This window comes from Phaseolus vulgaris, chromosome 11 (genome assembly GCF_051622355.1).
Source record: "Phaseolus vulgaris cultivar YP4 chromosome 11, ASM5162235v1, whole genome shotgun sequence".
Lineage (NCBI taxonomy): Eukaryota > Viridiplantae > Streptophyta > Magnoliopsida > Fabales > Fabaceae > Phaseolus > Phaseolus vulgaris.
In genome coordinates this window covers 1,979,604-2,004,909 of record NC_143508.1, presented here as the reverse complement: position 1 = coordinate 2,004,909, position 25,306 = coordinate 1,979,604, and the positions used below count along the sequence as shown (strand labels likewise).

The following is a 25,306-nucleotide window of genomic DNA, read 5'->3' as shown; positions in this document are numbered from 1 at the left end:
ACTCTGAACAATGCATTTCTATTTTATCTTCTATACAATAAAATAAAATATTAAATCCACACTGTAATAATTTCGTAAAGAAAAAAAACAACAAAGTGTTTGAAAATGTGAACGATTTCTTCTTGTTACTGTTTGATTTCTCCTCTCTCTGCAGTTCGCACTAGTTGGTTTGACCCACTTCCACTTGAGAGAGAAACAGAGAGAGAAAGAGAGTCTTTTTTGCCTTTGGTTTTCTCCCAACTTCCACATCCTTTCTGTTTCTCTCTTTCCTTTTCTTCATTTCAATTCCCAAACACTTCCAATTGCTCTCTGTTCTGTTCTTCTGCTGCACCCAACTCCACCACAAGGGTTTTGCTTCTCTCTCTCACCTCACTTTTTCTTTATTCTTTCTTCTTCATCATTTTTTTTTGACTTTTTCTTAGTTACGGACCTAATTGCTCACGGAGATCATTTCCCGTGTTAGGATTGAAGTGTGGCGATGGAGTTCGTGGGGAAGACCGTTAAGAAAGAGGTGAAGGGGGTTGGGATTGTTTCGGGAACAGTGAAATCGTACGACCCTTCCTCTGGTTTTTTCGAGATCCTTTACGAACAAGGTGATTCGGAGGAGTTGGAGTCCTCTGACGTCGCTTCTCTCTTGCAATTGCAACCGGAGAGTGCCAAGGCCAAGCCTCGAGTCGGGCGGAAACCTAAGAAGCGTCGCCGCGTCGAGCGGCAGGGCGATGCTGGAGCAGGTTCAGGTAATGTTGGAGAGAATTTGGTGGCGGAGGGTGGTGATTTAAGGGGGGTTTTGGATGGGCATGTTTCTTCTGCTGGTGGCGGGGGTTTGGGTTTGGAGAGTGGTGAGTTAGAGAGAAATTTGGATGGTGTAAGTAAGAATAGAGGGAGTCCTGAGGGCAATGTTAATGGGAGTGAGGAGGTAAATGGGGTTAGAGAAAGTTTGAGAGAGGAAATTGGGTTAGAAGATAGTTTGAATAGGAGTGTATCCGGAAATGTTAGTTGTGTTAAAGATGGACTTGATTTGAATGCTAGGCTTAATCTGGATGAGGATTTAAATTTAAATGATGGGTGTAGTTTGCCTCTTGAGGCTGAGGATGGTTTGAAGAGAAGAGATTGCATTGATTTAAATTTGGATGTGAGTAATGAGGATGATGTTGGTGGCCCGAATGTGGGTCACTTGGGTTCGGGAGCAGAGGCAATGCAGCGGGAATGTAACTTTGATTTGAATGTGGAGGTAGTATGTGAAGATGGTAAGGAAACACGGTGTGATGACCTCAGAAATGGACATTCTGAGGTGGGTAATGTTTTGTTTGGTAAGATGGGGCTGCCCCAAAAGGAAGAGATATATGTTAATAATAGTTCTGTGCAAGGTGGCGGTATTAATGGTAATTTGAATCACGCCTTTGATGCGGTTAAATTGGAGGGAATTCATGTTTCTTTTGATCATCCATCTAAAGATGGTTCTTGGTGTTTGGTTGAGGAAAATGGAGGAGCCAGTCGCAAAGAAGACGCAGGGGCTATTGATTCTCTTCAGATTTCAAGTGCAATATCTGTTAGGGATTCAGATTTTGGGGAGGCTCAGCAAGTTGATTGTCCTTCTGAAGGTGGTATTGCCATAATTCATAAATACCAAGATGATGCAGGAACTCCTTGCAAACAAGAAAAATTCCAAGATGTTCCAGGAAGTCCACGCAAACGAGAAAATAGCAGAAGGAAAAGAAGAAAATTATCAGATAATCCAGAAGCCGTGCCAGAAACAGTTTTAAGGAGGAGTTCTCGTCGGGCATCAGCTATAAAACAGGTTTCAAGCATCGTTGAAGTGGAAGTGGCTGATGATGATCCTTTGGTAACCTTGGGAACCGATGCCTTAACAGAAGAAAAGCCTCTAATCCCTGGTTCTCAGAAATCTGAGCAATATGACGATTGTCCGAAATACAAGCAATACAACAATCCTCTTCCAAAGCTGCTATTGCCCCCGTCTTCTACAAATTTGAATTTAGACGATGTTCCTGTTCTTGAACTTTTTTCTATTTATGCCTGTTTCAGATCTTTCAGTACTTTATTATTTTTGAGTCCATTTGAGCTGGAGGATCTTGTAGCTGCACTGAAGTCTGAAATTCCAAGTATATTATTTGACAGCATTCATGTTTCTATTTTGCAAACTCTGAGAAAGCATTTGGAATACCTTTCCAATGAGGGTTGCGAATCTGCATCCAATTGCCTGAGGTATATTTATTTAATTTTTCTTTGGTCATACTATTGTACTAGTCCATCTGTTTGACTGTCTTATCCTTACAAGTTCTCTATTTATATATTTTTACTTTAATGCAGGAATCTTAACTGGGATTTTTTGGACCTGGTCACATGGCCTATTTTCATGGCGGAGTACCTTCTGATTCATGGCTCAGGATTTAAAACTGGTTTTGATCTTAAACGTCTAATGTTCATAACTGATTACTACAAACAACCTGTAATTGTGAAGGTTGAGATTCTCCAGTACCTGTGTGATGAGATGATTGAATCGGAAGCTATAAGGTCAGAGCTTAACAGAAGATCTTTGGTGGCGGAGACTGATATGGGTTTTGATCAGAATATGTATTTTGACTCTGGCAAGAAAAGAAGAGCTGTAATGGATGTGTCTGGTGGCTCCTGCTTGACTGAGGAGAATGTAGATGACACGACTGACTGGAACAGTGACGAATGTTGCCTGTGCAAGATGGATGGTAGTTTAATATGCTGTGATGGTTGCCCTGCAGCATTCCACTCACGATGTGTTGGAATTGCCAGTGACAAACTGCCTGAAGGTGACTGGTATTGCCCTGAGTGTGGAATTGGCAAACACAGGGCTTCGATGAAGTCACGAAGGTCACTTCGAGGAGCAGACTTATTAGGGATGGATATGGATGGCAGTGTCTATTTCAACAGCTGCGGTTACCTGTTAGTGTAAGTGTAGTTATACCTGTTAGTGTGTCCGCCATTTGTTTTCTATCCGTAGCTTGCTAAACATTCTTTTATAAGTGACATAAAATTCTTCTATTGGAAATGGGCGTGACTTTGTGTTCAACATCTAGGCTGCTTGGCAGCTTGTCCCACTGCCATCCCCATGTATTAGAAAAGTTTCATGCAGGACATCTAGTGGACAACATATAGATTGCCCACAGTTTTGCTTGTCCTTGTCTATTTGATAATTCTTCACAACCGACTCTTTACTAGATTTAGTTTTTTCCATTGAAATTTGAAGTGGTTAGTGTTCTTGCCATTGTGAAAAAGCAAACCATATCTTACACGTCCAAAGTCTAAACTGTTCTGTGCCTGCCTCTTATCATTTTAGTATGTTCTCACTTTATTTGAATGCTGAAACCTTTGCAGGTCAAGCTCATCTGAAGCAGGGCCATTGTTCTATTACTACCACCAAAATGATATACATATAGTAATTGAAGCTCTAAAATCTATGCATCCTTTATATGGAGGCATACTAATGGCTATCTATAAGCATTGGGATATCAGAGGTGACTTGAGTTTGGGGGATAGTGTCTTGAATCAAATTTCCGGCAAGAACATGCAGATGAAGGGAGAATATTCTACTTTGTATACATCTTTGGCTCCTTTTACTTCAGAGACATGTTTGAACAAGAAGCAGGCCAATGATCAAGGAAAGTTGGATGAAAATTCAACTATTGACTGTTGTATGCGAATTGGCCAAGACTTTCCAAAAGTTGGGAACTGCCTAGACTCGACAACCACCATAGAAAGTCATTGTGTTGCTTCAGATGGATCAGCTGATACCACACAGACGAGAACAGGCATCAACAATGTTCAGATGTATGGGCTCAATGATTTCAGTAGATGTAATGAATCCCTGAATCAGCCAGGAGTACCAGAAAGACTACATCCCGATTGTTCTTTGACATCTTCCAGCTTGGATGTGGGACATAAAATAAATTTAAGATCTGTAGGTGCTAGCAGTACCCCCTCCCCGGACAGTAAGGATACTTCAGAAGCACCTTGTGGAATTGACTATGTAAACTATTATAGCTTTGCCCGAACAGCTTCATTTGTTGCGCAGGAGTTGATGTGTAAGTTGCCTGAAAAGACGAATAAGATTCTTGCAATGTCTGAAGAAGAATTTATTTCAGATCAAGCAAAGGTCATTATGAAGAAATCTACTAACTTTTGTTGGCCAAGTATTCCCAACCTGGATGCAGCTGCACAAAAAGAAAAATGTGGATGGTGCTTTACTTGCAAAGCTGCTAATGAAGATAGGGATTGTTTGTTTAATTCTGTTGTGAAACCTGTTTGGGAAGTGCCTAATAACACTTTGGTTGGGCTTCAACCCAGGAATATCCAGAATGGACATCTTAGAGATATCATATGTCTTATCTTCTCTCTTGAGGTTCGGTTACGTGGGCTTTTACTGGGTCCATGGTTGAATCTGCATCAAACTAATCTTTGGCATAAGGATCTTCTGACGACATCTGATTTTATTCGTGTTAAGCGATTATTGCTTCTTGTAAGGATATGCTTTCTCTCTGTCAATCATTTTATTAAAGACATGAATACTTTAACTCCTTTATGTCTGTCAAGTTTTGAGATATTAGTATAACACCGGGAAGCTCTTTTCTTTTTACAATTTCTGGAAGTCAATTAAATACAGAAAACCATTTTTGTTAATTTAAATATAGTTTTAATACTGCCCATGAGTGTGTAGTTGATATTTTTACTTGGAATGTGCTAAAAGGTTTTGTTCCCTTTTTTCTTTGACTTTATTTGATAGATGAAGAACATATAATGTACATTTGGTGGGAGAAGGATCTTAAATCCTCCTAAAAAGAATAAAGAGGAAAAAGGTATAGCCAAATTGGCTCATAGAGGCAACAGAGTTGTATCATTCTGCAAATCAGTAATATCAATTTCCTTTAAACCAACCTGAGCAGAGCACCATAGAGCTGTAAACAGAACCTGTTCTCCAACAAATTTAAGATGGTTTGGTGGCCAGATTTGGCTAAGGGATATATAAGTGATATAACTGACTGACAAAATAAATGATAAGTATCAGGTGGTCACACCTTATAAATGTGTATATGTTTCCATAAATGTACCAGAGGTATATCTTTTTACTATTTTCTCTCTGTTTGCTTTTTGTGCCACCTTTGGTTTTAGTGAGGCTGAAACTGTGTTGTAGAATCACTAGATCTTACTGCTAGCAACAAAAAAACACGTATTTTCTGGTTGGCTGGCCAACATTAGCTTTTTGTTTACATTGCTCTCTGAATATTTGTAGTTAAATCTCTGACACTCTATAATGTTTTATTTGGCAGTTAGAATCCAATTTGCGGCCTTTTGCTCTTTCAGCAGATTGGTTAAAGCATGTGGATTCTGTTCCTACAATGGGATCCGCTGTTCATATTGTGGTATCACGCACCTCTTCCAGACATGGTATTGGAAAGAAAAGGGTCAGGAATTCAGATACTGAAACCAGTTCATCTTCAAACGGTGCTAGTGGTTTGGGGATGTACTGGTGGAGAGGTGGCAGGCTTTCCCGAAAATTGTTTAATTTGAAGGCTTTGCCTCACTCCTTGGTTACCAAGGCTGCTAGACAAGGTCTGCAAATTATTCTCTTTTGTATGCCATGCATGCTGGTTGTGTTAGGAGCACATCCATTTGAATGGTTTTTTGAATTAATTTGAAATTGTGAAATTCTGCAGGTGGGTGTAATAAGATACCAGGAATTTTATATCTTGAGAATTCCGACTTTGCACGGAGAAGCAGATTTGTTGCCTGGCGAGCCGCTGTTGAGATGTCAACAAGCGCTGAGCAGCTTGCTTTACAGGTATGACTACCTGTCTTGTTGAAGATCATATTTGCTGTGGTGTAAACTTAAGATTTGTTATGTTTTAGCCAAAAAAAAGGGAAGTACAAATAGGAGAAGTCATAATCCAAAACAGAGGAAGTAATAAACAAGGAATAGAAAGGTTCAAGTCTGTAAGAATGCTACAAAGTTGTCTATTTTTTCTTGTGTGACTTATAAATAATTAAATGATGGAGAATTCTGTTGTAACGTCCATGAACTGAGCAGGGTAGAGATGAAAGCTAGGAGCAAAGAGATTCTGCTAAAGGGCAAGCCATTCTGCTCTGACCATATTTATGAGAATTTGGAAAAAAATTAATTGTTATTTTTGTCCAAACTTTCAAACAGACCACTGAAACTGTTACAAAATGAATGGGCTTGCCCAATATTTGTTGTGCTCATCAACCATTACTGTGAAGCACAAGACCTCTGAACATTGGAAACATCAGTGGACTACTGTTTCCAAACTTGAGCTGCACTAGGAGAAGGTGCTACATGAGGTCAACGTATCTGTTGTATTATTGTCATGAGTTACTATATATACAAAGGGCTTGTTTATCAAGGAAATTATAGATTTCCCAGAAAGTTTTTTATGAAGAAACCTCTCCCTAGTAGAGATTAGAGAAGAGTGAGAGACTGAAATTATTGAAGAGTAGCACTGCTTTTCATGCAATTATTATATCCAAAATATTAAAAAAATAGAGTAACACGGCTGCATAAGGGAAAATAATGCTGCCATCTAAATTTGAAGAGGATCCAAAGCAAACACATAGTGAAATCTTTATATTGTATACACGTTATGAGTATGAGTATCATTTGTTTGATGTTACACTTTGGCCTTTCATTATCAGTATAAGCTTATAAACTTGTCTTGTTTTCTTGTTTAGAAATACATTTTAATCTAAGAAACTATTTATGTTTTTCAGATTAGAGAGCTTTATTCAAACATAAGGTGGCTTGATATTGAGAACAATCATCCTTTATGTGTGTTGGACAAGGAATCTAGAAAATCAGTCAGGCTGTTCAAAAAATCAATAGTACGCAGAAAGTGCACTGAAGGGCAATCTGTGAAATATCTTCTTGATTTTGGAAAGAGAAGGGCTATGCCAGATGTTGTTATTAAACATGGTTCTCTGTTGGAACAATCCTCTAGTGAGAGAAAAAAATATTGGCTAGAGGAGTCTTATGTTCCAATGCATCTTCTAAAGAATTTTGAAGAAAGAAGAATTGTTCGCAAGTCCACTGATAAGAAACTTGGAAAAGTTCTTGAGATTGGTAGAGTAAACAAGAAAATTCCTCAGGAAAGGGGATTTTCATATCTATTTACAAGATTGGAAAGATCTAATTGTCATCAATGCGCGCACTGCAACAAAGTTGTTTCAATGAGGTATTTGTAGTATTTTTCGTGTTTTGACTAGTTCTTTTTCTGTTACTTTATAAATGGGTTATCTTTGCTTTTGCATTTTAATCTTGTTCATGCTAGTTTTGTTTTAGTTGATTGAGGATCAGACTATGTTTTTTCCTGATTAAAATGCAAAAGAAAAGATAACCTATTTCTTTTTCTGTTACTTTTGTGTGTACTTGTCAATTACACTGAAATCTTCCTGTCTTATTAAGTGTTTAATTTATTTTGTAAAAATATACCCACTAATACACATACTCCTTTAAATGAAATTGGCAGGGATGCTGTGAGGTGCCTTCATTGCAAAGGTGTGTATTTGTCTTCTAATATAGCGAATGGTTTTATTTGTTTTACAATTTTCTTAACTATTTTTTATATTAGATTTCAACGTATAACTTGTATCTTACTGCATCTGACACTGTTATAAAGGTGTTGTCAAGGAACTGCTATCTTAAAAGCTTAGAGGATGTTTTGTAACATGATTACTATTTTTTGAAACACAAAAATTGTTTTTTGTATATTTATTTATATAGTTTTCTTAAAGCCTCTCCTCAATAATCTGGTTTTAGTTTAAATCTTTTTTGTACCACTTTTTGCTTCTAGTCCTAGTCCCTGTAAATTTTTGTGTGATCTCTGTAATACTCAAACCTTTCGTTTTTCGTCCTGCTGCAAAAAGGCTTTCTTGATTCCGTCAGATATTGCCATGTTATAACCCATTGTTAGAAAAAGGCTTATGTGCCATTACTAGATGGAGCAACATCACCATTTCTGAATGGAAAGGACTGAAATAGGGTATACAGGAATTATATTATATTTTTTTTTTGTGGGAGCTAAAAGCAAAAACTTGTATGTTTGTATGAATAAAAAAATTATCTACTCCTATGTTATAGTACAAGATTTGAGAACCACTTTTTTCCCATCAATGCCATAGATTTTTCTACCCTGTTGCTGCCACTCCCATCATTGCTGATAGTTTCTGAAGTGTCAAACTATGTTTATTCTATTAAATGATTTTAAAAAATATTTATCAACAAGAATAAAATCAAATAGTTTGGATAAAAGCCCGTGATTGGTTTTATTTCTTCGACTTGCCCTTTCAAGCAAAAGCTTGAAGCATGGAAACTGCCCAAGCCTATTCTGTACTTTGTGCTAAAACATTCAAATTACCCATGAAGAGGGATGTTAAGGATTGTGCACTTAATCACTTTCTCATTGAGTTTTTAATGCCATGTGAAGAAAGAACACTCATAAAAGCTCAAACCACTAAACAAGTCTTAAAATTGGTTTCATACACCTTTTGGAAATATTATCATGAAATGGAACTATACTTTTATGTATGCTATATTGTGGGTTTTACTTATTTTTATGTATCACTTGAAATTAGAAGACGATGTTGTTCCTATCTAGGAAACTTGTATATTACTTTTGTTTACATGTATGTTTTTTCAAGACCCTTGTGACCCTTTTATTGTTAATTACGACTGTCATGAATATTTAGTATTTTTATCATTTTTGATAATTTACATGTATTATGTATATAGTTTCTTATAAAGTGGATTTTAAGCTTAACTCAACTCTATTAAACTGACTTGTAAGGTGAGGTTTATACTCACTTATTTATTATAATTTGTCCATATCTCTAGTCGATGTAGGATCTCTAACACATTCCCTCCCATTGAGTATGGAACATCTCAAGCATGGGAATAAATATTTATAGGTGGTTGGTTTGACAGTGGCCCCATAGTGGGTGATACGATAGATTCTACAACCTTTATTAGGATAGGTTTTGAAACTATCTTAGAAGGTGAACTTTAAACTTAACTCAGCCTCACAAAATTAGTTTGTAAAATGTGAGGTTTACACACATATTATTAATTCAGTCATATTTTTAGTCCGTATGAGGTCTCCAAAATAGGTCATTAAATAATTCAAAGTATGGTTATCATACTACCGCAATTTTTGGGCATGCTGCTATCCGAAATTAAAATTTCCTATCCTGGGTCTTGTGACGGGTGTCTTAAAATTTCCTATCCTGGTTGATGGGAGGGTTTGTTGAGATCTCATTTTGACTAGGTGTATGGTCAAAGCATCTGTTATGATGACTAAAGCTACCCTACATCCTAGAAATAGTAGTTTCTATTTATGAATGTGTTTCAAATTTACAGCATATGATAATTCAGTGATCGAAGCTAGAAGATTTTTCTTAATCTTTTTTCACGTGAGCAGTATTCTGTGTATGCTTCACTAAGCTTTGACTACTGTTTTGTTTTCTTTTGCTATCTTGTGTTTTTTCAAATTTGAATTTTTGGTTGTTTTTCATAAATTGTATTTGCACTTCAATATCTTATTATCATCTTATAATTTATAGGATACTTCCACAAGAGACATGTCAGGAAATCAGGTGGCACAAGAACTACTGGAAGCACATATTCATGTCACAAATGTCAGGATGGGTTGCATGCAAAGACTAATACCAATAAAAGAAAAGTTGACTCAAAACTGCAGAAGATTCAAGCAAAGAAACGTAAAACTATGCCTTCAGTTTGTAAATCAGTAAACCTCAAGGGCAACAAAAAGGCATTGAGTAAGGTACGGCAGGTAAGATCTCGAAACAGTAAGAATATCCAATCAAGTGTACCTCTTCGTCGCTCTACTAGGAAGGCCAAATCCTTGTATATGCAAAGTCAAATGAATGGTGGACGTAAAAAAGGAAAGCTTGGTAAAAAGAATGTGGGACGTAAAAAAGGAAAGCAAAGTAAATCCAAGAAGGTGGCCTCTCCGGAGTTCATTGAAACTACTGGTGAATGTACGAAGTTAGCAGTTACTACAAGAAGGACAAGAACAAAATTCTGTAGCAGTTATTGGCTTAACGGTCTTCAGTTGTCTCGGAAGCCAAATGACGAACGAGTAATGCTATTTAAAGAGAAGAAGACTATTGTTTCCTCTGAAGATTTTTCTGGCTCTCTTGATTGTCTTAACTGCTGCCTTTGTTGTGGGAATGGACGCACCTTGAATTATATTGCGTGTGAAATATGTGGAGGTACTTTTCTCATTTGTTTTTTTTTCCTTTTGGTCTTGGGGATGGGTGTGAAAAGGAAGAGTCAAATACTTTTGGCAAGTTAAGAAGATAACATCATAAATCTCTGCACACATACCTTTTTAACATCTATCAAAATATATTTTGAACATACTATGCTAATTATGCAGATTGGTTTCATGGTGATGCTTTTGGGCTTAATGTGGAGAATGTCAAACAACTTATTGGATTTAAGTGCCATGTTTGTATTGATAGAACTGCTCCAATCTGTCCTCATATGAAACTTAATGCATTGTCTCGTCCTGAAAGCAATGCTGCAAATGAGTGTGCAGAGGAATTATGTAACCCTGTTTCTCTTCAACCTTTAAGTGAGGTATGGTTCCCTCTTTTAAGTCTGACTTGTTTTGAACTAGAGAATGAAATGATAAAAGGTCAAATGAACAAATGATGCATATTTTGTATAATTTATTAAGTTTTGAATAAGAAATTTCTCTAGTGTTTATGCTCTCACATCAGGTTTCCTAATGTTAGAAAATCTTTATTACTGGTTTATCCATGTCTGTTTCCTAATCTTTGTAAATTATGCATAAAATGAACATCTTGAGAAAAGGTAATGTATGAATTTGTTGAGAAAAATAGTGAGCAGAAATATGAAGAGCAACAGTTGCTCTGGGCCAAAGAGAGCTAAAAGCCAGAAAGTGTAAAATTTACATGAGCCCCTCCTTCCCTCCCCTCCTTAAATTCCTCTACATAGCAGAATTCACAGATCTATTCCCTCTTTCCTTTAACTAACACTACCCCTGAAAATATTTTTCTTGGGTATTTGAGAATAAACTTGTAGGAGGCTTTTTAGAACTCAATGTTGTTTAAATTGAAATGGTATAAGTAAAAAAAGTTCGTTCAAGGCTTACTGGCTTCGTTTTGACCAAGTTGGTGTTAATAAATAATAACAGTAATTGTAATTAAGTAATACATATACATTAATAAGATTAGCGAAAGATAATATTTTAATTTACTACACTAAATGCTTAACAATGAAACACCATTTTATGAATTCTTAACATTTAAAAGTTAGTGTTGAAATCATATCATATTGAATAGGCCTAAGTTTCAAAAATACAAAAGTGTCCATTAATAAGAACAAGCTCACATTTAAATTAGAAAAGAAAATGATATTTACTTACTTTAGGTTGACTTTTCATTTTTTAAGGGAAAAATAATACATTAAGCATTTTTCATTACATGTTGTGAATTGTCTTTTTACATGTTTTTCCTAGGTTTAGACTGGTTTTTCTCGATGTTGTTCAATAGTTTATTTGGATCAAACACTTGATTGATTCACTGGTCAGAGTGACATGGCATTTAGAACAGTAATAGACCCGGTCTTAATGGCCATTGGGTTAAATGACATCTGGTGTACTAGGATAGTTGGACCTGGATCCCTATCAGAATGGGAAAAACAGTCTACCATCAATGAGTTATTGATTTTAAGATTTTTTAAAAATTGGGTAGGTCATTGAACTTGCTTTGGTAGTGGTTCAAGCAATTGTATTTAAATGATATTTTACTTTTTAATATCCTTTATCAATAAAACCAATTTTATAATATTGAAACTAAATTTCACTTAAATGTCATAACATACCATATAATATTCAAAATTGTTGGGGAAAAGTCCAACACCCATGATTTTGATTAAGTGCTGGAAACAACTAAGTGTAAAACATGTTCATGCTTCGTCTGGAAGATGATACCTTTAGTTCAACAACAGATTATGTAAGACGCAAGTGTTTCATCTGTCTATCAGACGATACAACTCTATGTTGCCTTCTTTTACGTAGGATGAAATATGGATATGCTCGGACAATGCACCCGTAGATTTAAGCTAACTTCATACTAGACGATCATATACATACTTATTCTATGTTGTAGGGAATGTCTGTTACTTTCGTCTACCAAGAATATCATTCAAGCACAAGTCACATCACATCAATGATCTATTGGATAAAGAGCTAAAGTTTCTTTCTTCAACAACTCCCTAAGACTAACATATGTCAACTCTTGCCCAACTATTTGTCTAGTATGATGCACATTTTTACTATGTTGGGTGTAAAAGGATATGCAACTTAGGGAAATATGTACTACTAGCTATCAAGGATGTTGCGTGAAAAAGGAAAGAGCAATTAATGTTGCACGAATGCATTTAATGCAACCTTCATAATTAAGCTAATCATACACAATAAAGACATTTAAGTGAGTTGAAGTTAATCAATAGCCAGAAACGAATTTGCAATGGTTATATTCTACAGTGCCTATTTAAAGCCATCCATTAAGAAGAGGGAGACCACGTTGCATTGTGCTAAAACGTTGCTCAAATTTTTACACGCTTAGAAGCATCATAGAGAACGTTGTTCGTGTTCACGTAGCAAACTAGAAGATAAAGAATAACCTTGTCTATGTCGAAAGACACTATCACTCTCTCGTGAGCAACCTTGTGATTTGTGGATCACTAATAAAATAATTTACTTATCTTAGCCAAGAGTGGTTATTTGGAAAAGAATACCGATTATTAGCTAGGAGTGACTGTTGTTTTGAAGAATACTCACTTTTAGCCAAGAGTGGTTGGGTCCAAAGAATACTCGATTTTAGTCACTGTGGTCCAAACAATACTCAAGGGGGTTAGTCAAGAGTGGCTATGAGCCCTAACATACTCAAGGGGTTAGTTACCCAGGAGTGGCTACAAGCCCAAGGAATATATGATTGTACTTTGTAGCATTAGTTTGCTTTGTGGAACTCAAACCGTTGATTGAGAACTGCACGTAGTCTGCCTTGACAAGCAAAATAGTATAAAAATATAGTGTATATTTCTCTTTCCTCTTGTCTCTTTTACTTTGCATTTTATTATTGTTTGTGCTAATTTAAGGGAGAATCAATGGAAAAACTAAGTTTGAAAAACGGTTTAAAACAAATAAATCTATTAAGTTATAAAGTTGCATGTGTCACATTCTATCATACCAAACCAAGGATAAAAAGACTTTAACAGATTACTTGTCATATAAAACTATCGTACGAGTAATCAGACAATATTTATGATTTTTTTTTATGAAAAGGATATTAAAGCACAATTTAACCCTCTTTTATTGTGTTTTTTGCTGTTTTCAACAAAAATTAAACATGAAATTAATCAATGTCATATTATTTAAGTTCAATAACACAATAATAATCAGTTATTACAATTAAAAGTATACAAATATATGGATAGTTATCTATCAACATAATGTCTGTCATTATAACATCAATTATCACAGTATGGAGTTTCTTAATATTTAAAATATTTTTTTCCATCAAATAGTTAAACTCTGTTTTTGGTCCAATTTGCACTGTTTTGGACATTGGTTCAATCGATTTTATACCAGTTCTCTATACAAGATTGGTTTTCAGGGTTAAATGAACCAATCTAGTGACCAATTCAACTGGTTGAATCTGATTTTGACGACAATGATTGCTATATCTTTTAAAGAATTTAAAATCTTAGTTATAGTCAGAATATCAGATGAGTGTTATAAAAGTTCTAACATACAATTAAACTATTTTTTTTTATTTATCTACAAAATAATGGGTGATGCCACCTGTTATTCTGATATTTTTGTGACAATTTAATTTATTGGTATTTTTGTTTATAAATAATACTATACTTTATAGTGTGCTTCTTTATGTATTCTTGAGTTGCACGCAAATCTTTCTCTCCCCTCAAATAATTAGGCAGTTACGTTAATAAAAAATTAAGTCTTGATGAATGTGTTGTCAAATTACATTGTTCATGAATCATGACATCTACATTATTGTTTTTATAGTTCCCCCTTTTTGAGAAGATGACATAAAACCTTTCTGTAGTTTTTACGTTAGTTTTGTAATACATTGGTTGAAAGTGAAAATTTCACTTGTCATTGCAGATCCCTTGCACTTAAATACTGTTGGCAGTCATGGATGAAATCTTCACTGTGCTGGGGTTATGATACAATTGTTTTTGTGGGAAGATGCATATTGATATACAGCTAGTTAGTTAGATAAATGGGTTTACAGAAATCGGGTTCAGATTCTTGGAGGATTGGTTTTTCTTCCTAAATACGAGGGATCATTTGGGTTATAATCTGAAAATGTTGCATACAGTAGTTGGTGAGGAGCCTTCTAGTTTAACAATTGAATCAGCAAGTGAGAAGTGGTATTACCCCTGTCCTTTCCAAAATAAAATTGCTGGTAGTTTTTAACGAAGAATTTGTAGTCTTAAGGTTGTGTACAATTTCTTAACTTCGATGCTTCGAAATAAACTTGTATCTATAATTCTGTGGTATCCCATAGACAAGTTATATTGTCCCCTTCGAGTATCCAATTCAATTGGTACTTGTACATTGACAAACTTTTTATGTTTCTATTGGTTGTCAAAAATGGCCTCATCCTACTAAACAAGAAGCTTTTATTTGTTTATACAACTCAGTATGTGAAAGATTCTTATGTTTATTTATCTTCATTGCAGGTTTGATGATCTGCACTGAAAAAAGTCATGGCGGGACATCAGATGCCAGCTTCTTGTAGGGTTGTTTTTCTTTTCCTGCAGGATCTTGTGGCAAATGATTTTTCACTATAAAAAGAATTGTCCTTTGACAGGTTCAGTGTAGGGCAATGAACAATTGCTTTGATCATGCTTCTGCCCAATTGCCTTCTATTTCAACAAGCATGCTTAGCTTAAAGGCTGAAGATAATTGTAATGGGGACATAGTAGAGTTCATACATCATCATCAATTGCATTCATGATTGTTATTCTAACCCATCAAAATTCATTGTAGCATTCTTTAATGTAGGGCCTTGTCTTCTTTGAACTGATTTCACTAATGTCTTGTCAAACTCTTTTAAAGGAATGGAGTATATAAATCATACAAGATCTCAGTATAGATTATATTGATCATCGCAGATAGTAAATAGAATCTTCCTCTGTAAAGATTTTTCTGCTGGTTTTCTCGTTCGTTGTATTGGTGAAAACTGAAGCATGGGAGAAAGGGGGAGTTTCTTGGAAGTTCTTTTGCTTTCTTGTTCACCAGAGTTCAACACTGCATAGATTAACATGCTGATTCCAAGATACCCTTTATACCATTTTACTTGTAGTTTGAACTGAACACTAATGTTTGTTAATTTTGGAACGAATTCATAGCTTAAATCTGTTAATAAATTTTTATTCTTGCATGATTGTTGTAAAACTATGTCTTATAAATTGAGCGTTTGCTTCCTAACACGTTAAAGTATATATAACCATTAATTTTAATCAATAATTTACTTGTTCTAATATTGGTTCAAAAATCATTGAATTTATAGAATTTATCATTATTGCTAAAAGAAATTATATTCCTACTGAAATATCCATTTTTAATATCCAAATTTTACTTTTAAAAATTAAAATTATCTTAAAATAAGAGTTGCTAAATAGAAATGGTCTGAGTTAAATCTAAAATATTATTATCTAAACTTAAACTTAAATAATTATATTACACTTTTTTTAATATGTGTTTTTTTTAATTTAGAGCATTTTTTTATTAAAATTGAAACTAATTTTATATCACGCTAAATTTTGCTATATTAAACATAAACACAAACAAGTCTCCAACACAAGGTAGTAACTGTTAAATAACATTTTGTGATGTGATGATATATTCAAATTATGTCATGCCATAAAATAGCCTAGTATGTTATTTGTAATTGTCGTATTATAAAATGTCATTCACGTCTACTTAGCTGGTAATAATAATTAAATAAAATTTAGATTTACCAACTTTTATATTTTATTTGACTATTATGGGTACCATTACAATAATAGTAAAAATTATTTACAAAAATAAAATAGAACAGTTATTTATCAAAATTACTTGTTTTTTACACATAGCATGTGGAAAAATAAACTTATTAAAGTGATCGTGATGCTTCATCAATTTTTAGACATGCATGCAAAAGCAACATGGGAAAAGTTACACGACAAGATGAAATATCATGGGGAGATTTCAAGTCATCGTGAAAAGGCATTAAATCATTTAGAAATTAAAGTAAATTTTATTGAATATTCTAGAAATCTAAAATCATCATTCTGCATAACTAAATTTTCACGAGGTGATAAAAATAAATATGAACATACTTCAAACATGCATATACATTATCTCTACATCAAACCATAATTACTATTAATGTTTGATATATCTAAAGTGTAAAGTTTAAATGATGCTTATGAACGATGACTCTAATCTTGTTGTGAGATTCATTGCTTCCAAATTTATTTATTTTTTTAAATGTTGTTGATGATTAAGTATATAGTATAATTGAAAACAAAGTTTGTTTGTTGTAGTGTTTATAGATTCATGTTTACTCATGGTACCTAATTTAAATTTACTACGCAATATATTGTTAATAACATTAATAAGTATGATATAATTATTTCATATTATTTGTTACGATGAAAGTGGTGCAATATGTATAGGAGTAAGAAAAGTTCGACCAAAATACCTTACCACAGATAAATAATGGATTCTAGAAACCTTATATGAAAATAAGTTATATTAAAATTACACTTAAAAAAATTGAATATATTGTTTTGGCTCCAAAATTATTCATCAAGATCCACTACCAAATTAAGATATATTTTTTTATATGACTTAATTGTATGAATAACAATTTTTTTTTAAAGTTGCAAAATATAACTAGAAATCCAAAATAATGTGTACATTATGTTTACGTAAAAGAAAAAGAGGGACTAAAATCCCTTCACTCTTGATTTTGGTGATCATACAAAGAAACTCAGAAGATAGAAAAGTTTTATATTAACTAAATTAAATAAATTAGTTCATTTTCCCTTTCTTTCTCTTTTTTTTTTCAAGATTGAATTAATATAGATTTGTTTGCACCAAACTATCAATTTCAATTATGATAATATATATAAAAAAATAAAATATATATATATATATATATATATAAAATGTGTCTAAAAAAATTAAATGTGCACCGAAAAGGAAAGCAAAGTAGGGTTGGATGTGAGTACTAGCCGTTGCGGTGTGATTTTTTGAGCCACTTTTGTTGCAACGTTCAGATTATTTGAACGCTTTTGCAAATAGGGTTTGGTGAAATCCGCAACGGCTAGTATAACCTTTTAAGCCTCACTTCTACTCATTCACTTGCCATCACATCTTCTTCTCATTACCCTTTGCTTTGCAAGAAGGAAGATTCAGATCCACAACACTGTGCCTTCTTCTTCTTCTTCTTTCTGCAAATCAAGGGTTATTCTTCTTCTTCATTCGATCCTCAATATGGCTACCAACACCATTCATGGCAACAATGAATCTGCTCAACCCAACAACATTGCTTCCTCAAAGCAACCTCTCCCTCCTGCCAAGACTGTTGATTCCCAATCTGTTCTCAGAAGGTTCTTTTTCATTCTTCTTGTTTTTTTTTTTTTGCTATGTTTCTGTTCAAAATAAACCTTCAATTTGTCATCAAACGGACTCATAAATAATCCCTCAAGAATTAATATTCAGGGCAAGTAACCCATTGAACTGATCCAGAATGTTGATAAAATATCCCAATACTCGAAGAATAATGCATATTATTTAAATTTAATTACTCTTTATAATCTAATTCGTTTCTTGTTTTGTGTTGTTAAACAGGCTGCAATCTGAATTGATGGCATTGATGGTAAGAAAAACACACATCCATACACACACATACATACATATATATACACACACACATATATATATATATGGAAAATGTTTTGATTTTTGTTTGGTTTTGTGGGTTAATTGTTAGATGAGTGGAGATTCTGGGATATCTGCATTTCCTGAGGAGGACAACATATTCTTCTGGAAGGGAACAATCACAGGAAGCAAAGATACTGTGTTTGAAGGCACAGAGTATAAGCTGTCCCTCTCTTTTCCCAATGATTACCCTTTTAAGCCTCCAAAAGTCAAGTTTGAAACAACCTGCTTCCACCCCAATGTGGATGTGCATGGCAATATATGCTTAGACATACTCCAGGTGAATTGATGTCATGTGACATTTTGTAATGAAGACCAAATGTTAATTTGTGTTCTTGAATTACTACTATATTCTGATGATGTGTTTTGTTTCACTTACTTTGCTTATGTAGGATAAATGGTCATCTGCTTATGATGTTAGAACAATTCTTATATCCATCCAAAGTCTACTTGGAGGTAACTTGAAAAGTCTCTCAATGGATAATGCTCACTCATGTTTGTTTTACTTTTTGTTTCTTCTTCTTACCTTCTGTTTTTTTTTGTTGTCAAATTTAGAGCCAAACATTAGTTCACCACTAAATCCACAAGCAGCACAGCTCTGGAGCAATCAAGAAGGTATATTGATATCTATCTTTGAATCTTTTGACTTGTGAGGATTTTGCATGTTTCTGTTCTTTGAAACTTTTGACTTGTGAGGGTTTTGCATGTTTCTGATCTTTGAAACTTTTGACTTGTGAGGATTTTGCATGTCTCTAATAAAGAGCTAAAGTTTGTTTGTGATAATATGTGCAGAATACAGGAAGATGGTTGAGAAGTTGTACAAATCTGCAAATTGATTAGTGGGAGAAAGAGAAATGATCTCATTCCTAAGAGAAAGGATGAAGTCACACTTGTTTTTTGAGATACCCTTTTCTGAGGGCCTACTTTTATTTTTTTTTATCATTACCAATCATTGCTTGTTCCAATTAAAGGTTAAAAGTTTTTGTTATTTGTGGATGTGTCCTTCCTTGGTGTGTGATCATACTATAATTCAATAAATTAAGCTTAGCAAAAGAAACACACATACTGCTACGTGCACTCGAATTAGATTCTTTGGATTAGATTGTGTTTAAAGGGCTATGCATATAAAATATACCAGAATCCCTTAGCTGCTTATGCTTATAATACATAAATTCTTTTTTCTGTTAATTGCTATATTTCAGAAACTTTCGCCTAAAGAAAATGAAATAAAAATAACCTCTACAAGTTCTTCCAAATTTGATGGACACCCTATGATTATAATATTTCAGAAACTATGTGAGTACTCAGAAACTTAATTTTATGTTAAAATTTATTGTTATAGTAATTTATAAAAAAATAAGTACTTGGGATAATATTTTTGAAATTGTTAATTAATTTTTGTTGTAAATTAAGGAATACATATATATGGCTGTTTGTATAATAATAAAATAAGCTATTAAAAAACAGATATAGCAAGGTAAAGTTGTAAAAAAATATATACCCAAAATTGTTAATGAAAGTCTTAACAAGGTAAAGTTGTAAAAAAATTTATAAATATATATTCTATATAAACTACAAAGTTTTGTATTTCAAATAAGGTTATTGATACAAAAAGTTTTGCATAATGTCAATTTTCTAACCCAATCGACCGTTATAGCTTTCTAACAAGAATTCCTCGAGTCAATTCATTTTCTCTTGAAACGGTGAATAAGTAAAAACCTGGATAAAAATAAAGTGCGCATACTTTATTTTACTCATAAACAACATAAAAATTGGATTCAAAATTATTTTAAAACTCATAATAATTAATTTCAGAAAACTCCTGAAAAGCTAGAGCAAAAATTTACCTATCTTGTGCAATTTTAGTGGTTTATTATCGAAATGAATCTTTTTAAAATTACATAAATATGTAAATCGTGTTAAAGAGATATAAGACTTTATTTTTCTGAGTTTGTGTGAAATAGTGTTCACATATCGGAGTGACTTGCTGTAATGAAAAACATTTATTTATCTTCTCACGAATCAAAATTTTAACTCTTTATTAAAAGAAATTAAGATTTATTTATTAAAAATATTAAAATTTGGTTCAGTAATTGAAGAAAATTTGTTTCAATCAACCACAACTTCAATGTAACTCAAAATACAATTGAAATTTGCACGTCAATTTTTAATTTTGCTCATCTAAAATCGTCTAAAACAAATGCATACACAATTTCAAGCTCATTTAAAAGAAACAACACTTGTCTTCTTCCTAAACAAATTCTTGAAAAATTAACGTCTATTTAGTAAAAAACATACATCTCCAAACACGCTCAAAGTCATTAATTATCTAATAATAAACAATTGACAAGAATAATATTAATATTAATGATCTTGACAAAGAATAGACAGAACCTTCCTTTACACAGATTAAAAAGAGGGAAAATTTTCTTTCTGATTTACAGAATTATATGTATACATATACATATAAAATATATGTATATACCTTGTAGCAACTCTACTGTATCCACATCATAGGAGTGAATGCGAAGCAGCAAGCAGCGCTGCTCCAACGCCTGATCCATCTTCAGTGACCTTAAGAATTACATGCTTGGCAATATCTTCCCCCAATATTTCGTTCAAAGCTTCATGCAAATACTCCCTAAAAAATGTATAGCTAGAATATAAACCTCCTTCAATTGCAACAACTGTTCTTTTCATTTTCACATCATTTCTACGTCCACTTGTGATGCCACCACTTCCATCCCTACCAATCTTCTTCAAGATACCAACAATACCAGCAGCTGCCAATCGTGCAGCTCTGCGAGTCACCACATCACACACCTTCACCACAACTTTTCTTAACTTCAAAGGGACATCAGGAATCTGAGGCCGCACAAACCAACCAACCATAAGGAATGATTGTTAGACTTAAAATATATGGTTTCATGTCAGATTTTTTTACCTCAAGAATGTCTTTGAGGATTCTTGCTACTTCTCTCAAGTCAGGAGAATCGTCCTCGTGCATGGCAGCCATCATAGGAGTCCTGAAATAACACAAGGAAACAGATGGAGAAAGAAATCCAGATCAATTCCGAGAACTGGAGAATACTAAACCATGGAACATTTAAACTAGAAAAAATATGCAGTCCGTTCCAGAAATGAGAACAAAACTTAAGAATGTCGACTAAATTGATCCCTCCACCTCGCCATAATATATAGCAAATTCACTTTTCTAGTTTCTAGATCAAGCTGAGGACATCTCAGAAAATTTATTATTGGGAGAAAAGAATAAGTGATTAACCATGTATCAAGAGCACAGAGTTGATCGAGCAATGATAGATACAATACACACCTCAGCATAAAGGGCATTGAAAGCTTGGAAGAAACAGGTCCAAACATATCTGACTCTAGCGACATCCTTAAAATGACTCTCCTCACAATGTCACCAAGATACATTCCTGATATCATCTTCTCAAAACCCTACATCATCAAGATTACCAAAATCTGAGTCATCTTGAATCATGCAAGAGGATTCATGAGTAGCAGAACCAACCTGATCATTTGGATTAGGGCTTTCGGAATCTAAATCAATATCATAAGATGTTCTTGGTAAATGAGATGACCAGAAGTTTCCCCATTCCATATTTACAACCTAATAAACGGGAAGAGTTATAATAAATAAGTAGAAAAAAAAGCGAATGTGAAAATAAAAGGCAAAAGTAATACCATTTATCCTGATGGAAGAGTTATAATAATAAGTACAATAAATGAAAGTGAAAGTAAAAAGCAAGAGTAATACCATGTATCCTGATGTTGTAAGAAGACCTTGACACTTTATAATAGCATCAACCCTTTCCAAATAACAAGCATTGGTACCGGTGCCAATTATTATGGAAGCAACTGTATCTGAGTCATGATAGTGTCCAAGAGCTAGTGTTCCCACAGTATCATTGACCTGATCAAAATAAACACAAAATCATATTCCAGATAATGCAATGAATCCAAAAGGGTTTATTATACATGACAGTGCACACTTGTGAAATTTAGGACTAAAAAATCATCTCTAAATTGAAACACAACACTTTGAAACATATTTGGTTCATTCCCATAAAAAAGTGAATTTATTGAAAGCAGTACACAGAAAGACAATAACCCCATTTTGAAATAATATATAGTTGCCTCATATCACCGAAAAAAGTCATATAGGAACAAGTCAGTAAAACCTCCGAACGAGTGGCAGCATAGAGATTAAAATAATGGTAACAGTTAAAATTCAGGTATCATGTAAGAACATAAAGTACATCCTAGAACAATCTAAATTATCAAAGGAAGAAGTGATATGGAAAATTGACCCAACTTGCATAAGAGTGAAAAAAAAAAGATAGAAACAAATTTTGGTGGTATGAACCCCATGTAAAATGATCATAATCAGGACAAAGAAAGACTTACCAAGGCAACAACCCGCATGTCTAGTCCCTTTCGTATCAATGCTTCCTGCAAACAAGCAGGAACATCTACTCCTACCTGACAGAGCAAACAGTTTTAGCACTAAATATTTATTCAGATTTCGTTGGTATTTACTTCACTATACTGAAAGACAAAATGCAACTTGGATAACTTAACCTACCTATTTTGTAACTTGTGAAGGACAAAGTCAGTACACAGACAATAATTGATACTACTTTAAAAAATAAAAGGAGTACTTCATATCTAAAAATAAATACAATGATATAACTAAAAGGTACTACACAATCAAGTCCCTCCCCTTTGAATTAAACAAACAAAATTCACCATGTAATTTAGTGATGAAGTAACAAAAAGTTAGTGAAAGTTCAACCATGAATAATAAACATAAACTCCTTCTTTTCATAATGTTTAAATAGAAGCTTTTCATATTGAAATTACTTGAACGCCGAAGGACTAACCATATCTACGATGGAAAACCCTTTTGTCCATTTCATTAGTATGCCTGAAGAAACAGACGTTTGTTTCAATGGGAAAGAAAATGTGAATCCAAGCTCCCTTCTTCTGTCCAGTGAAAGCTCAGAACCGTCTCCTTCTTTCTCAATGAATTCCTTTAATGAAGAAGCAATGAAATCAAAGAGATCCTGCAAGAAGCAAAAATCAATTACATTCCACTATATTGAAAGAACCCCCTCCCCAAAAGAGAATAGAGAAAACCAGAGAAACACCACAAGGGCAGAAGATTATGTCACCTTGCCTGTGCTGGTCATTAGATGTTGAGGGATGGGTTGTCGTTCTACTTCATGTTCCAAAACAGATGATTGTTGATCGTGTAAATGAACCCGCAAAACCCTAAAATTTGTACCCCCAAGATCTAGTGCATAATATATCCCTTTCTCAGTCCTGATCAAAGAATAATATGAATATAACACCTCAGTGTTTAATCCATGCAATCATCAAACATGTATGTGGATACAGACAAATCTACTAATCAACATTAAATGTCTTAACAAGTTAAAAAGTCATGCTCAAACATGTTGATAACAGGTAAACATCACCTTCTCTGACTAAATGAAATGATAGCGAAAAAAGTACACTTTAATGCTCATAGCACCATTTCTAGATTCCATGTTAATCTTAACCCAGACTCCTAGTAATGCCCAAGAATTTAGGAACCATTTCAAAATTTTAAAATCATATCATAATATTTACTGAAAAGCTCAGTTGACCAATTCTAAAATTATTAGGAAGAATTGCCAAAGAATAAGTCCAAAAGTTAAAAATAAAGATCGGTCATAATAAACTACAATGTCAAAGGCTACTAATAACACATACGTCAAGGGAGACATTGACAAATGTTAGTATATTTCAAAACGATATACAAATAACTGTTTTACAATTAGAGAAATACTTGGTTTTACAGAAAAAAAAAAATACTTAGCCCCTGAAAATATCAGATCTTACAATTAACTGTAATTTTACTCATTAATGATAATTTTCTCTCTCTACCCAATTAAAAAATACATGATTTTAGTTTGAAGTCAAATTGTGCTTACAAAAGTAATGAAAATCGCTGCCATAATTTTTGAAAATTTCCATCTCCATCTTATAGTTCCAGACACTAAAATCATACTTTTAAAATTTTGACAAATGAAAATAATATTTTCAAGTTGGAGACAAAAGCCAATTTGTTCCAAAATTTGGGTACTAAAACATCACAAGGCATTTTTTATTTTAGTATTTATACAAAATTTATCTCTTTTAAGTATTTACATTAACAAAATAATGAAATAAATCTTAATTTCTTGTTACTGGTGTTTTTATTTTAGTTAACGAAAGATAAAAAAAAAAAAAAATACATTATTTTATTAAATATAAGGACTAAAAATAAATAAAATAAAATAACATGTTTAACCTAAAAAATAATTAATAATTTTTAGCAATAAAATGAAATGATAGTGCTACAGTATGAGCAATTAGCAATGATAATAATAACAAAAGACAGAAAAGGAACCGAAAAACATTCTGCTATAGTAGGAGTGTACATGCTCCAATCAAAAATTGACAAGTTAACAAAACCATTGCTCAACAAATTAAACATGAGAAAGCGAGTGCGTGTGATAGAATGACAATGGAGAAGAAAGGAATTAACGATTAGATTACCCATCAGGGAGATTATGAACATATGTGAGAAGCATTTTGAGCTTCGAACCACCTTCCGAAGCCAACCCTGCGTGCATCTCAACAGCCATAGCATCCACCACTTGCCGCAGCCTCTCAACAGAACTCTCACACCCTTCCTCAACCTCCCTCAACACTCTCACCACTCTCTTCCACTTCCCCCTGCTCTTCATTCTCCCTCCAACCACCACCGCCGCCACCGCGCACGCCACCGCCGCCAAACCCACCGCTACTCCCACCACCACTCTCCCCATTCCCCCTGATCAAATCAAACCAAACTACATCCCACCAAACGTCGCCGTTTCCTCACGCACGTCGTTCACCTATCCTCGACCTAATCGAAGCACACCGACTCAAGCTCCGCAATTGATAGCATTACGCTCCGGCGACCGGACGCCGGCGACGGTTACCGGAAAAGTGGGGAATGGATGAGTGGAAAAAGAGAGAGAAGAAGAAAGAAAGAGAAGAGAGACGCGGCGGCTTCGCAGCACTATTTAAGCAATTGGAATGAACACATGTGTGGGTGAAATGACAGATTTGTCCTTCATATCTTTCAAAATTTCGGATTTCTCCTCAAACTCTTCTTTCCAACTTTGGCTTCCTCTTCTTCT

General features: G+C 34.0%; 3 protein-coding genes across 6 annotated transcripts; 2 read left to right on the top strand and 1 right to left on the bottom strand.

Annotated features, from left to right (window-relative positions):
• Positions 1 to 105: 105 nt before the first annotated feature.
• On the top strand, positions 106 to 15,519 carry LOC137830288 (PHD-finger and DNA binding domain-containing protein). 4 transcript variants are annotated; one of them, XR_011084206.2, is made up of 12 exons: positions 110 to 348; positions 464 to 2,223; positions 2,329 to 2,940; positions 3,367 to 4,507; positions 5,316 to 5,598; positions 5,703 to 5,827; positions 6,772 to 7,232; positions 7,527 to 7,555; positions 9,616 to 10,287; positions 10,455 to 10,657; positions 14,235 to 14,503; positions 14,816 to 15,519. XR_011084206.2 is itself a non-coding variant. In XM_068637775.2 (11 exons), the coding sequence occupies exons 2-11, from the start codon at positions 479 to 481 to the stop codon at positions 14,819 to 14,821; spliced, it is 5,277 nt and encodes a 1,758-aa protein (XP_068493876.2). In that variant the 5' UTR covers positions 110 to 348; positions 464 to 478; the 3' UTR covers positions 14,822 to 15,519. The 4 variants fall into 4 exon arrangements, 2 of the variants coding, with proteins under 2 accessions (XP_068493795.2, XP_068493876.2); XR_011084201.2 differs by having other exon boundaries at positions 106 to 2,223; XM_068637775.2 differs by lacking the exon at positions 14,235 to 14,503.
• Positions 15,520 to 17,427: 1,908 nt separating this feature from the next.
• UBC20 (ubiquitin-conjugating enzyme 20) lies at positions 17,428 to 19,131 on the top strand. Its single transcript, XM_068637644.2, has 6 exons — positions 17,428 to 17,737; positions 17,979 to 18,006; positions 18,121 to 18,348; positions 18,461 to 18,524; positions 18,624 to 18,683; positions 18,861 to 19,131. The coding sequence occupies exons 1-6, from the start codon at positions 17,622 to 17,624 to the stop codon at positions 18,902 to 18,904; spliced, it is 540 nt and encodes a 179-aa protein (XP_068493745.1). The 5' UTR covers positions 17,428 to 17,621; the 3' UTR covers positions 18,905 to 19,131.
• Positions 19,132 to 20,371: 1,240 nt separating this feature from the next.
• Positions 20,372 to 25,306, bottom strand: LOC137822461 (hexokinase-3). Its single transcript, XM_068627351.2, has 9 exons — positions 24,678 to 25,306; positions 23,267 to 23,417; positions 22,976 to 23,158; positions 22,500 to 22,574; positions 21,850 to 22,005; positions 21,604 to 21,702; positions 21,403 to 21,530; positions 21,013 to 21,094; positions 20,372 to 20,933 (listed from the first exon to the last, which is right to left on the bottom strand). The coding sequence occupies exons 1-9, from the start codon at positions 24,947 to 24,949 to the stop codon at positions 20,580 to 20,582; spliced, it is 1,500 nt and encodes a 499-aa protein (XP_068483452.2). The 5' UTR covers positions 24,950 to 25,306; the 3' UTR covers positions 20,372 to 20,579.